At 38.2% G+C, this 15421-nt stretch overlaps 1 protein-coding gene across 2 annotated transcripts in view; it reads right to left on the minus strand.

Moving 5' to 3' along the window:
• Nucleotides 1-8876, minus strand: part of RIOK1 (RIO kinase 1) — a 79194-nt gene extending 70318 nt beyond the window's left edge. The window contains exons 1-2 of one of the 2 annotated variants that reach the window (XM_067098236.1): nucleotides 8545-8876; nucleotides 436-632 (exon numbers count right to left, since the gene is read on the minus strand). In XM_067098236.1, the coding sequence (XP_066954337.1) occupies nucleotides 436-632; nucleotides 8545-8588 (241 nt within the window). In that variant the 5' untranslated portion in view covers nucleotides 8589-8876. The remainder of the gene's footprint in view (nucleotides 1-435; nucleotides 633-8544) is intronic. The other variant, XM_067098237.1, reaches the window with a different exon arrangement.
• Between the last annotated feature and the right edge of the window lie 6545 nt (nucleotides 8877-15421).

Below are 15421 nucleotides of genomic sequence, written 5' to 3' on the forward strand. Positions count from 1 at the left end.
AAAACTGTTAATGCTCAGTGATTGGCTACGATACTTCCTACAGTTCCAGACAATAGTGTTTCTAAATGACAGTACGTACCGTACGCAAGTTAAATTGGTTACAAGTTACAAGCATTTCAGTTCAGTACAGTATAAATACAGAGCAGTATATATATAAAATAAAAATATAAATGGAAAGTTTTTCATTTACTAAATAAAAAGGAAAACGGTAGGCGACAAGCGAAGGAGCAGTAACTATCTTAAATCATGGTCAAACATTACGTATTTTAAATTGGCTGACCTCTTCGGTGTCCATCTTATCTGATATCCGGACTAATGAGGTCCAGCTTAACAAGGGTCAACTGTATAAACAACTATTAAGAAGAAGTAATAACAACAAAAACAAAACTGTGGTAGAATACTATAACAATAAAAATATTTCATAACAATACGAACCTTTGCAATCCTCGCCAACAAATTCATCATAATCATAATCATCGCTGTCTTCGGAATACGCAATTTCATCATCTTCGTTGGCCAGATTCTTCCGTTCTACAGTTGCATTATTTGCAGTATAATCTTCATCCCAATCTTCTTCATTGTCTGGCAGAGAAGTTACCGGCAACTTTCGACAAGGCAAATATGAACTCTCCCTGCAAGTTGAAAAAATAAAATGGTTGTCTCTTGTGATGCTGAAGTGTTACATGTGCAATTACTTTTGAGACAAATCTATAACAGTTATATAATCTGTATTACAAATTCTTTATCATAAACTGACTTTTTGAAAAGCAACACCTAATCTGGAAACACTAGCAATGGACAGGGGAGGGAGGTGTGGCTAGAAGACAGGGTATACGCAATTTATTTTTTAATACAGGTACTTAAGAACTGCTTTATTTTATACACTGTGGCATTAGTTAGCATGTTTTTATGTAAAATTTTCTTTATAATGACAAATTTCTTAACTATCAACAAAAGCAATTTCAGTACAGGCAGTCCCTGGTTATCGGTGGGGGTTCCATCCCCAACAGTGTGACGATAACCGAAAATCGGCGATAATATTGCTGATCCTCGGTTACCGGAGCCGATAACAGGGGATCATCGCGGGTGATAAGTGGGGATCAGCGCCAATAATCGGGGGTCGGCACTGATAACTGGAGGTCAGTGTCGAAAATCCGGTTGTCGTCATCGCTAGACAAGCACCATAAAACCAGATCGTCGATAACCGGGGACTGCCTGTCCTGTAAATGACTTAATAATAAAATACCCATACAACCAAGGGGAATTTTTTACAGTATAACTGAAAATCTTGGCCACATGTTCTACGTACTCAATTGCCCTACTCTGACAGGGGGAGCCAATGCTACACTTGAACCCATAAAGTTCATTTAAAACTTGAGGGCTTCATGTATCCAGTGATTAAAATAACACTGAGTTTGTATGGTTGTAATATGAACATGTTTTTGCTGTAAGCCATACTTTGGCTATACAAACCAACTATGAAACCAAGCAAAAGCAAAGCTAGACTGCAGGCTTGAATATACAGCACATGTACAAATCATGTAAATACATGACATACATTTTTGAAGGTTTGCTTCATTTTCCAAGTACAGTGAGGTACATTGCTATGGTTGTGAAGGCATTCTGTTTCGAGTTCTTGGACACTGGGGGATAATACGTACTTGTAGCACAAAACCTATTCATGAGCACTCATGAAAACTTTTTGTGTTTCTGTTCCATAGTTATTACCTACCAATTAAAACTTCTTAAAGTATTTTAAAGTAACTGTATTTTCTGACTCCTCCTCATTTTAAAAATGCTGTAGTTTTTCAGTTTGACAATGGCTGCTTTGTGTGTGAGAAATGTTGATAGAGATCTTAATTGAGGAATTTTATGTTAAAAAATATGTAAATTGGCTCTTTATCCATCTGTTATTAAAGTAGCCTAATCACTTCTACTGATATACATTATGCCTTTTCTAAACTCAACAAGCCTTACTGAAAAAGTCTACTATGGCACCCGGATTAGGAATGCAACAAGGGGAAATGTGGGTATTTCTTTTTATTTTAATAATAATTCTCAATATTGGAGTTTTCTTGCCTTGTTCTTAAATCTCCCAAATGTGTTCAACACAAAAAGCATACTAAAATTTATCACAATTTTACTGGTCCCGAGATAGGAGCCATCTTTTATTTGTTTCAGTGTTCATGCCCATGGGGCTGGTATTAAACATGGCATTCATGTGAGTGGGGCTGGTATCAAAGTCAAATATTATCAGAAATGTGCACCTTCCAGCACCTCAACTTAACAGAGGCTTTGGGGTCTGTCTTACTGCAAAGAACAAGCTTTCTGACAAGTAACAAAGTCCACTTAAAATATTTTCTGGATATCTTACACCTAACACCCATAAACACAGTTCTTAATCTAAACTAATCTGTATTTTGCACTTATTCAAGATAAGACATGAATCTAACAATGTACCACATCTAAAATGGTAACAGCAAAAAATTATCAGAATGATGTAGCTGAAAAGTACATAAGTCCTATAAGTTGACGTGTTACTACAGTGCCTACCAACTTAATGTAAGGAATATGCTGTGCACACAGCTAAGACGAGGGTAAGAGGTAATCCACCTGCCAGTTAGGACCCAGTGTGCAAGGTCAGGTTGATATCATTATCAGTATTTTTCTTTTAGCCTGTGGTTAAAGGTGCTCTTTGATATGATAGGTTACTTAAGGTAAGGTAAGGATGCACTCTATACGGTCCTCTGAACCTGATGACTCCACAGGTTGAGTAAGGCTAGGCTGTTTTGTCCAATAATCTTCCTCCCACAGCAAGTTAAAGACCTGGCACCCTAGGTTAGGTGAGTTACAGAAGGGAAAATTAAGATGGATCCCTGTATTTACCTATGCTAAATATGTCATTCATGGGGGTAAATGTGATATTAAAAGCAACTACCTAGTACAGTAATTAATTTACGATGCAGGCTATCACTGCAACTTTCCCTGCTATTTTTTCATGCTTTACATATTTTGGGGTGACTGACCTAATGCTAATGAACATGGTCTTTGTTCTAAAGCTCTACGTTTATGTAATTGCTCCTTACCATAATCCAAATACAGTAAACCCCCGTATTCGCGTTCTCATGATTCGCGGACTCACGCATTTGCGGGTTTCTCTTTGGAACATATCTAGCCATTATTCACGGAAAATTTGCCCATTCGCTGTATTTTTCAGAGAAATACTCACTAATTACTGTATTTTCATATAATTTTCATGAATAAATGCACTTTTTGTGATAAAACTATTAAAATACTCAGGTATATGCATTTTTACAGGGTTTTTGTGTTTAAACTATCAAAATGGGCAGTTCTAAGTGTTTTTAGAGGGGTTTTAAGTATTTGCGGATTTTAGCTATTTGCAGGGGGGTGTGGGACGCATCCCCCGCAAATACGGGGGGTTCACTATACTGATGACTCTACATATCACTGCCTCTTAAGAAGGATTAGCACGGCTCAGTCACAGGGTGCAATTGCTCTATTCATTATCTGTGGAGACTGTGATGAAAAGCACAGTAAGTGGCTTACCTAAAATTCCACTCAACATGGTCAGTCTGCGCTTAAGTTCTGTGCATTCTCTGATGTTGTCCAGCTACTTGAGGAACAAATGCATATTTCTGGTAATATATTAGACCTCATATTCACAAGTGTTCCAGCTCCTGTTAAGTCCATGGTTGTAAGTATACAAGCGCTTCCATTCACTGTGCCATTTACATCAGCAGCTATATCTGATCCAGATGCCAAGAGGAAGTTGAATGAAATGCTGATGACTATTTTACTAAAGTACTACTCTCTGTCCCTACAAAGGTCATCAAGATTCGGACAAATGACCAGACATGGTTTGATGATACATGTAGATGAGCTTACCATGACAAACAAGCCAAATTCAACACATGGAGACGGAATTATTCAAATGAAAATTACATTATAAATCACTGTGCCACTGAGATGGAAAAAGTCTGGCTGAAACCTAGACTCAATTGGGACCACATTACTGAAGCTTGTCAGACATTTAATACTTCAGAAGCTACATCTGATCCTGATGCCAAGAGGAAGTTGAATGGAATGCTGATGGCTATTTTATTAAAGTATTACTGTATGTCCCTACAAAGGTCATCAAGGTCCAGACAAATGACCATACATGGTTTGATGATACATGTAGATGAGCTTACCATGACAAACAGACCAAATTCAACACATGAATAATGAAAAATCCACTAAGTAAAAACAGGTATAAAGAATTAAATGCTTCTCTCTTCACTTTTACTAGTGTAATTCCTTTGTGTTTTATCTTATCGATTTCAGGAAATCATGGTTTAGTTGTAAAATGATACCGAATCCTATGGTATGACCAAAACTTCCCTATCTTGTGCAAAATGTTGAGGTAAAAAAAAGAAATATATACATATTGCTAGTTTTCTGAGCTACAGACATAAAAATGAGACATTGAGCAGCCGCCTACCTCCCGGTACCAGCCAATCAGAGGCCGCCAAACAAACATCTCGTAGGCCCAAGAATCTACATTATGTGTGAACCAGCTATTTGAAGCATGACAATATTCTCTCAGTCTTAGACCAATAAAATTTTTATTTCAACGCATTATTGCAATTTGGACTTGACAATATCATTTTCCTATGTTTTAATGAGTGCTTTGAAAGTTTCTGATGTTTGTTTCCTTAACAAACTACCTAACCAACCACACCTAACCTAATCTAACCCCAGGTACCAGGTCCTTACCTAGTGTATGATATTAGTTTGAAACATTCCAAAAACTTACCTTAATCTGAATGAGAACTACCAATAGGATTAAGATCCTTGTAATTCACTTGTTTTGTTTTTTCACCCACCTAAAAACCCTGCTTTATCACTGTAGTCTCCTAAACTATAGGATATAAGGGTGGAATCACTATCTCTAAAAGTATTCAACTCTTTTGCTGGTAAAGTTTTACTTCAATGCCAGCACCACCCCCAACAGCACCATATTGAATACCAGCCCTAATGGAATGAATGGTAAAACATAAACAAATGATGGTAAATATCTCAATAAGATAACAGTAAATTTATGATAGATTTGAGCACGAGCTTCATACTAATCATGTTAAGGAAACTAATGTAAAATCACAGTAAAAAAAAAACTGCAGTATCAAATAACAGTTTGAAGTAATATAATACCCATTTGCTAATGAAACAAATGTCAGAAATGTTCACAGCAGACATTAAAAATTAGGAATATATTTTTAAGTCCAAAATGTAAAGCCAGTGTAGACAGATGGGTCACGTGGGCTGGGCTAGACAACCACTTAACTGTAATAGGCATTTCAGAATAATATGACCTAACCAGACCTACCGTTACCTAACCTTACCTAGGATGCTGTGCCCTTACCTGGCCAGAAGGGCTTCACCCTCCCTGGGCCCGTTTCCCTCCACAAGTCAGTCACGGCACCTCTGGAGCCAGATGAGAACAACGGACATAGGTTTCACCGGCAAAAAAAACCTAAACTTTACCAGAATGCCATTTCCTGATCTAACCAGGCCTTACCTTCCCAACCTGACTTAGCCTAGGGCACCATGCCCTGACCTGACCAGAGGGGGTTCACCCCCCTGGACTCCCCCAAGTAGCCTAATGATGAAAATCGAAACACGGACTAGCTCGGAGGCAGTGTTACAGCCTTGGAGGAATAATAACTTATGGGGATGCCCAGACCCAGATTAAGTGAAGTCAAAAGACCCACACTTACCAGTCAAAATGACAGTTCTCGATCCCAGGTTAATCTTCGCCACTGTATTGGAATTTGGAGTCAGTTCTAATCAGACATTTACTTAGAGAAGTCAACAATTATTTTGCTTTTCATTATTGATGGCCCCTTCCTTTGCTGCTTATGGATGTATGCAAAAATTCAGCAAGACTTCAAATCTATCTATTACATTTCATCAGTGAGTAGCAATGATTTGCAATTGTCTCAAGAACGTTGATTTCTTATTCATGAAAGTATAAAGATTATGTTCCTTATTTTAATGTCTTCTTCTATTCTGTAAAAAAAAAAGTGAAGATAAAATTATGATGGAAATAACAATATTTCAGACAATGAAACGTTTCTAATTTTTTTTCCTCTTTCTCTTACAGTCCCCGAAAGATGAGGCCATGAGAAATAGTGGGTTCATGCTTTAAGACGTGAAAACTTTACTCCAATGAAGCACTCATGTTTATGCACTAAGCACTTTAGAGAAGACAACTTTTATTGGACAGCATTGAAAGTTCGTTTGCACAGTGAACTTATACCAAATGTATTTGGAGCTTTTCCTGAATATTTGCAGCCAAACACTATAGAAAAAATGAATCCGCCAAAACAACGCCAAGAAGCTGATGTTTCCACGTCTGAATGCCCATCACAAAATTCGCTAGGTGAAGTTACGAATCTAAAGAGGAAAATCATAGATACTGAAAAGGTGAGTGTTTCAAGAAAGAAAGTGAAACTATTGCAACAGACCAAACGTTGTCTTATAAAGAAAAACAGTGATTTGAATAACATTATATGTGAGCTATAGCAGAAATCATAAGTGATGAAAGTTTGGTTGTTCTAGAGAACTGTGCTGCAGGTGTTGCAGACCTTTTGAAAAGACAAACTGCAAAACATATATAATGAACATCCGCTACAAAACGAATATTCACTAGCACTGCGAAGTTTTGTTCTAACACTGCACTTTTATTCTCCAAACGCAAATTGTTACTTAAGGAAGGTTTTCGACACTTGTTTGCCACATCCCGGAACAATTGCAAAATGCTATCAGCAGGTGGAGGGGAAACCAGGGTTTACTAATTATTCATTTTCAGCTTTGAAAACGAAAGCTGAAGTTGCAGCGAAATTGGGTAAAAGTGTTATATGCTCTTTAATAATGGACAAAATAGCTATCAAACAGCAGACAGAGTGGGAAAGGAAAAAAATAAATATATTTGTAAAAATATTTATCTTGATCTCTGTAAGTAATTATAACACAGTTTTAATAAAGCAAGATAAAGTGTATGTTTTTTGCTACTACTGACCTTGGTTGTTTGTACTGTATATGAAAACACCTGGACTACGTAGCCGTTAAACTTTATAGCCCTCTATGGAATAACATGGAACACATGTTACTGATTTTTGCCTAAAACAAATCCTATTTAAACCATCTTCTGGAGTAATAAGTAGTCGATTCATATATGGGCTTTTTTATGTTATTGTTCTTGAAACTGAAAATAAATAATGTAACTGTCTCTGAAAATGTTCAAAAATTTGACCTGACAGTTAAAAGAATGAAAAGAAATGTATAAAAGAGACAGTTAATGATTAACAAGCAACACTAGCATGGTAGGTATCTTTGGTTCCAAGGCTCTTTTTACCAGTCAACGGGGTAGTGACCGTTGACTGACCTGGCTTCCAGGGTTCAGGTAAGGACTCTGAGTCAGGGCATCTCCATAATTTATTATTCCTTCAAGCTTACAGCCTGCTCCTGTCATTCTGAAAATTACCCAGCCTACCAAATAATGGCCTCACGTTAAACTAGGTAAAAACGGTAGAACTACAGGGTTGCTCCATATCACGTATTACCTTGGAAATTTACTTTTCCTAGGCAATAGTATTTTGTTTTCTTATTAACAATTTACAGTGATTTTTTGTCAGTCAACTTTAATTAACTTGTAATTAACATCAGAACTGATATGATTTTGTAGGCTGGCCATCCTGGAATGCTATCGCACATGTGCAGTGTTACAGGGGAGCTTTTGGTAAAAAGTGGAATTTCCTTCAGCAGGAGTCTCCCAAAAGTTAAGTATATCTTAGTTTAACCAGACCACTGAGCTGATTAACAGCTCTCCTAGGGCTGGCCCAAAGGATTAGATTTATTTTTACGTGGCTAAGAACCAATTGGTTCCCTAGCAACGGGACCTACAGCTTATTGTGGAATCCGAACCACATTATAGCGAGAAATGAATTTCTATCACCAGAAACAAATTCCTCTTGTTCCTCACTGGCCGGTCGGAGATTCGAACTTACGACCAACAGAGTGGTAGTTGAGAACGGAAGCCGCTCACCCAGCAAGGAACTAGGAGTCTCCCAGCTAAGTAGCACAGCCTGCTAGGTTAGGTAGGTTAGGTAAGATTAATTACAGGTTTCCTTTTCCAATCCCTTCTTGAACATTTGGCTCCCTAATGACTTGAGCATGCATGGAACCATTCCATAGCTTAACAACATGATGACAGTCCGGTCTTTCTCCCAACGATTCCCCCGCCTCCCCACAAAAAAAAACCCGCGTTTCCAAAGGGTCGCCAACCATGTTGGTACACATGAGGTTAATAACTGACCAACAATAAACACCACCACCTCCATCAGCAACACTAAAAGTAGCCTATAGGAAAAATCAATTTCCATGGTAACAGCCTTGTTTGCGATGAGTTCCCCTGCAGTTTTACCGGAAAAACTTCCGTCAAGTTCCTAGGACCTATTCCCCCTAGCCATGACCTATACTTACGAATCTTCATCTGCATCGCTAAACTGCCCTTCCACGTAATCCATGATTCACTTCTGGGAATCTCTGTAGGCTGACTGACTGCAAAATACAGCCTGGGCTATGCAAGGCTTGCAACTTCGGCTACTTCTCGTATGGCCACAGTTTCTGTCAGGCACATCGACATGGACTAGTGAACTGAAGACTCTAGCTTAGTACCTTGTGTACCGTATTATGCAGCAGTGTACCTACAAGATTCGAGGGACTCGACAAGCGAATCGCGATGTAAAGAACCTTAGTAAAAATTATATATTAGTGTGGTTTGCCTATGTAACGGCTCTACCAAATTATCTTGTGATGGGTTTGGTTCAATTTTTACTCTCCATACCACCAGAACTTTCTCAAGGATTTTAATTTTACTTGGTGTCTTTCGCAAGTTTATCAAACAGAATAATGGATATTACTTTACTTTAAAGCGTTATTGCATGCTGGACTTGAAATTTTAATTTTCCTATGTTGAACGTTTCTGATATTCGTTTCGTTATCAAATAAGTACTTTTAGAAAGAAAGGACCCCACCTTTATATTCCACAATTTGAGGGATCACAGCGGGAAAGTGGGGTTTTTGAGTGGGAAAAACCACCAAACGAGTGAAATTCAAGGACATTAATCCTATCCATAGTTTTCATTCACATTAAAGTAAATTTATGGAATGTTTTCAAACTGATATCATGCACTATATTTGCTAGCGAAACGAAAGTCAGAAACGTTCAAAGCATGCATTAAAAACATAGAAAAATTATATTTTCAATGCCCCTGGGAGCAGGGGCCAGTGTTTGCTTCTCAAGCAGATAAACTTGAGAGTGAAATGGCTGGGAAGCACGCCGGCAATCGGCATGCGACTGGCCTCAGCTTAGCTGAATCTTTCGGGTGTGGGCATGCATGCAAGTTAGCTGCAACTGCGACTGCAACACTGTGGCGAAGTGTAAGTGTTCATGTAGTTAGCCAAAGAAACCTTGATAGACTCTGACAGAAGAGGGATAGCCCCCAGTCCCGTGCAGCCCTTAAATGGGCAAGGGGTGCTAAGAATCTCACCTACTCTTAATTCTTTTATTCATGCTAAAAGAGCTATCAAAACTGGCAATTGGAATGTGAGAACGATAAATCAGGATAACAAAATTGAAGAGCTAGTGACAGTTTTTCAAAGTTATAAATTACACATTTGTGCTGTAACAGAGACAAGATTAATTGGAATCGATAAACTGGATTTGGAGAATAATTTGTTTGTTGACGTCTAGCCGACGGGATGGAATGCATTATCAGGCAGTAGGATTGCTGTTGGAATGCAAGGCAGAGAAGGCTCAGTGTGAATGGAATCATATAGACGAGTGATTGTTGTACACACCGTTCAAGTCAAATCATGGTAACATCAGTCCGTGTGTTATGCACCCACTAATGATGCACCTAATGACATTTATGGAAAGGTGCAGGATGGAATAGGGAGAGTTGCTAGACGTGATGTTTTGCTTTGTATAGAAGACCTCAATGCAATAATGAGCTGATCGAATGAGGGATTTGAGGCTTGTATGGGTAAGATGGTGGTCAGTGGTAGGATGAATGAAAATGGAATAAGGTTTGGGAGTGTCTGTCTAGCAAATGACTTAGTCACTGGGGGCACACGTTTTCAACATAACAATATACTCGTACACAAGACGACATGGATGTCACCGTGTGGAAACTATAAAAATTAGATTGATCATATTACTGTTAGTAAAAAGCATAGAAGCTCTTTGCTAGATGTTCGTATTAATCGGGGAGCAGATATTGGTAGTGATCATAAACTCAGCGTTGCAAAAATAAGACTTACGCTAAAAAGTCAGAAGAAAGAAAACCCTGTTTTTGATAGATACGATATTGATATGTTTAGCAGGGGAGGAGAGGAAAAGGAGGAATTTAGAATAGAATGCAGGAACAGGTTTTTGGTGTTGGAAACACTGGAGGAGGAGGGAGAAGTGTAGATGAGATGTCGAGGGATGTGAGTAAAGCTTTGCATGAGGCTGCTGGTTGTACGATCAGAAGGAGACTCAGATTGAGGAAAAAGATGTGGATGTTTGAGAAAATATGGGATATGATAAAAAAGAGAGGTGAGGCAAAATTAATGATGAGGATTTTGAATTAGCAAGAACTAAGTACGTGAATTTGGATTCAGAAGTTAAAACACTCACTAAGAGAGATAAAAAAGATCTGTTGATGAAAAGGGTGCGGAAACTGAAAAATTAATGAATAAAAATAATGGTCCGAACCAGAGGATAGAATATAAAGCAATTGGAGAGCTGAGTGGCAGTGCTGGTAAGCGTAAGGATATACCAGACGGTGATATGGAAAGTAATGTATTGACTAAAAATTTTGAAATCAGAAATAGGTGTAAAAGAGAATTTTGAGACAGTCCTTAATAGACTAGTTCTTCCAGAAGAGGATGTACCGCCTGCTCAGGAAGATTTAGATATTAAAGATGAGATCAGGTTAGAAGTAGTTAAAGCAATAAAACAATTAAAGAATTATAAGACACCAGGGGAGGATGGTTTATTCCCGGAAATGTTTAAAGTGAAGATATAATTCAATGAGATATGGGTGATAGGGATAATACCATCAGGTTGGAAGAATGGTGTGATCATAAAAGTTCCAAAGAAAGGAGATCAGAGTAGTTGTGGTAATTGGAGGGGAATCACTTTGTCACCTGTAGCCTTGAAAATTTTCAGTAGAGTATTGTTGAATAGGTTGGAGCCAGTGGTTGATGGTACTCTGAGGGATGAGGGTTTTAGAAGGGGGCGGGGTTGCAGTGATCAGATCTTCATAGTTGGGCATTTAATGCAGCAAGCTAATGAAATGAAAACTCCGTTAAGTCTTTGTTTTGTTGATTCTGAAAAGGCCTTTGATAGTATTTCGAGACGGACTGCGGGAAAAATCATGAGGCATTATGGAATACCCGAAAAGTTTGTGACGGTTATAACTTGCATGAGGGCACATCTTGTAAAGTGATGGTTGATGGGTGTTTGAGTGATCATTTGAAGTTAAGTCTGGTGTGATTCAGGGTGGCATTCTATCTCCTCTATTGTTTGTATTGGTTGGATGCAGGTATACTCTGGGGAGAAAATGGGAAACTTCTTGACTTAGACTATGCTGATGATATAGTTTTGATCTGCAAGGGACCAGAAAAGATGCAGAGTGTTGGAATGTTGGATGCAGGTCGAAAGGCTGGTTTAGTTATAGATAGTGGAGAAACTGAAATCATGAATATGAATATTGTACATGATTGTCTAACTGAAGGCATGGCTGTAAACCAAGTGGTTAAATTTAAATATTTAGGTATTTATTTAGATAAGGATGGTTCTCTGAGCACAGAGTTTGTGGAAAGATTGAAAAAGGCTCATCAGGCAATAGGAATGCTTAAAAATATTTGGAATAATAGCAGAGTTTCTATGCATACAAAAATCCAAATTTATAAGGTAATAGTTAGGAGTATTTTGATTTATGGGCATGAGTCATGGCACAGTACAGTGACTTCGGATAATAAATTGTTAGCATTTGAAAATGAGGCACTCAGAAGAATGTTAGGAATGTTAGGATATAAAATTGCAGAATTAGAGAAGTAACGAGGGTGAAACCGGTTGATGAGCATGTTAGATTCTCTTGCTGGAAGTGGCTAGGCCATGTGTACAGAAGACAGGGGATACTGTAGTACGAGATACACCAGGGTGGGTTGCCCTTGGTAGAAGAGGTAGAGGTAGACCAAAGGAGACGTGGTTGAGGACAATGATGAGGGGAGAAAATTTAAGTATACCTTAGTTTAACCAGACCACTGAGCTGATTAACAGCTCTCCTAGGGCTGGCCCGAAGGATTAGACTTATTTTACGTGGCTAAGAACCAATTGGTTGCCCAGCAACGGGACCTACAGCTTATTGTGGAATCCGAACCACATTATAACGAGAAATTCATTTCTATCACCAGAAATAAATTTCTCTAATTCTTCATTGGCCAATCGGAGAATCGGCTAGCAGAGTGCTAGCCGAGAACGATACCAACCCGTCCGATGAGGAACTGGGAGATCTTGAGGAGTTAGCCCAGGACAGAATGCGGTGGCGTGGGTTCATCGAGGCCCTATGCATCCCCGTGGGTGCCACAGAAAATGAGTGACTGATTACTTGAATGTTAGATAGTATTTTTTTGTCTGCATAATAAAGAAAAACAGTATTTGATTTATTTCTTATTTCATGATGAGCTTGACATTACAGTAAAACATTTCTTCGTTATACAAAGGACCTTTAGACCTAGTAAATGAGGAAATGTTTGATCACTGTATAAATTTGATCTGGACGAAGAAAAAGAAAGAATTACTGTCGGCCCATATTCTAATCCAGGTGGACGAAACCGTAAATACGAAGGTAGAAAACTGCAAAAAAAAAAAAAAGGAAAGAGCACTCATGTTATATAGCAATTAGGAAAGCCTACAGCATATAAAAAAATAGAGACAACAACAAAAGAAAAGTTGCAAGAAAGTTGCAGAAGTTGAACAGTGTATGAAGACTAAATAGACAATAGATCAGAATGGATGAAGTGTAAAATCTGAAAAGAAATACAAGAGAGAAAAATATTCAACAGAAAACCGGTGCTTAGAGAGAAAGAGAAAATGGCAATGTGGTCTCAACCTAGATCAATGAGATATAACCGAGAAAGAAAGAATAAGAGATGCAAAGTGGGACTATGCAATGCAGAAAGTCCAAGAAATAAAAGACAGTCGAAACACAAAAACAAAGAATGTTAAGTTAAAGGAAAAACAAAAATGAAGAAGAAATGTAGTCATTAACTGACAACAGTGAAGGTTGCAAAAATGCGAATAGCAAAAATTATGAAAACATTTTAGGGGAATTATTAACAGAATGTCTGCAAACAAGACAAGGATAGCATGGCATGATAATGGAGGACAGAAATATTTAAAAGGGACTAATAAATGGAAACAAACATTGAGATAAAAGCACCCTAGTCAATTAAAAGACCACAAGTACTTGGCACCACTAGAAAAGCCGCGACTGAGAGTTTCATGGGCCGTGGCTGAGAGTTTCACACGGCATTATACGCTGTACAGAAAATCTGATTGCACAGAAGAAACTTCGGAGCATTTTTTGCTTGTTTTCCCTTTAGCACCAGCTGCGACCCGCAACCGTCGACTAATTACTGGACAGAAAAATCATTGCTTACGTCCAAAGAGACACAGGAATTCAAAGAATGAGATCATTAAGAAAGAAGAATCTAGCTTTGATATAAAAAACTACAAAAAATATTACTCAATAAAAAGCAACGATAGACGCAAGGAAAGACTATGAGATACATCCAAACATGCTAAGATACCTTGTTACCTCAGATTCTGCGTTTTGCTAATACGTATTGCAATGGAGTCATCACTTTGAACCTTCACGCTTCGTCAGGACATTCTTATTTCAGTTCCAGTAGCATTTGATTATTTCCTCTACAATGTTTTCCTTTTCAGTAGTTTATATAGCTGGATATCTATGGACTGGAGTTGATCATTAGCTTTTGCTTTGCCTCACAGTTTCTGATCCTTTCCATTGTTTGTGGTGCATTGGCCTCCATGCCCGTTCTCACTTTTTATTTGCTGTAACCTGTGCTCTTCCACAGCCGATACAATCGTGCACTCTTCCTCCCCACAGTCGACACAAATCTCTTTCGTTGTTCCGAGACTGGATGATTGTTCGGGTCGATCCACAGCTGCAGTAAAATATGTCATATGCACACGTTGGCAACTTATTGCGCAAACATCACCAACAGGCTGAATGTCAGGTAATTAGTTCTATATTACTTCTTAAGGTTATCCAGCATTTGCCAAAGGTTCGGTCTCCTGCTATGGTCGTTGACGTGTTTTGTCCTGTCTGTGATAAATGTGTGATATGTTGCCCGCATGTGTTCATGAAATGTTTTATATAGTATGGACGCACCCTCGTAAGCACACACGCGATAGTAGAGGCATCAGTGATGGATACAGGACCTTGCTTTCCATTGAAATGACAAAGGGTCAAAGGTTATAGACATAAGGCTCCATTCTATCTTCGAGACATCCATTTAATTTCCATTTCATTTTGATCCCTTAGCTTAGTAAATAATTTTTTTAGAATAATTTCATAATTCATAAGATAAAACCACCCATCAAGTAGCCTATGATTGAAACTTCCATGCGGTAAGCATTTTATTTAGTTCCGCCCTCTTCTGTACTTTCTCACTATCTGATGAGTAATTGCTTTGATAAAAGTTTCCACTTATCTAACTGAGAGATTTTGTACTTTTGGGTCAGGGAACATAGGAGGAATGTGTTTAAAATGTGAATAATGAATTGCATTATCTGAGAAACGAAAGAGCAGAGGAAAATGAAAATGGCTTACTAGCTGTCCGATGGACAATGATACCGATCTAATTAACAGGCGAAGACTCCTGTGTCAGAAAATGGGTAAAAACGATAAATCCACGTAACTTACGGAAGGATACAGTTCAAGAAACAAAGTTTTACTGACAGACAGAAATTTCCCTTGCGACAGACAGAAAGTGTGAGCAATGAGAATGGTAGCTGTAGAGGAAAAGATAAATTAAAGGCTAAAAAAGTGGGACAAGAGGTTATAAGCTGCATTATATTTGTTTATTTAGAGTTTTCTGCTTTTGATAAAAATAGACGAAGAGCTTTTCCCTGGGCTATATATCCTTTATCAGTCTCTTGAGGAGCATTCTGTGTTGTGACAATACCAAGGAACCCAGGTTAAAATGTTAAGTTTAAGAACTGTCCTTAGGAATGATGTATAACGGAAGAAAAAAAAAAAGGTAAACATTGATTGTAATA

This window comes from Macrobrachium rosenbergii, chromosome 54 (assembly GCF_040412425.1).
Source record: "Macrobrachium rosenbergii isolate ZJJX-2024 chromosome 54, ASM4041242v1, whole genome shotgun sequence".
Taxonomy (NCBI): Eukaryota; Metazoa; Arthropoda; class Malacostraca; order Decapoda; family Palaemonidae; genus Macrobrachium; species Macrobrachium rosenbergii.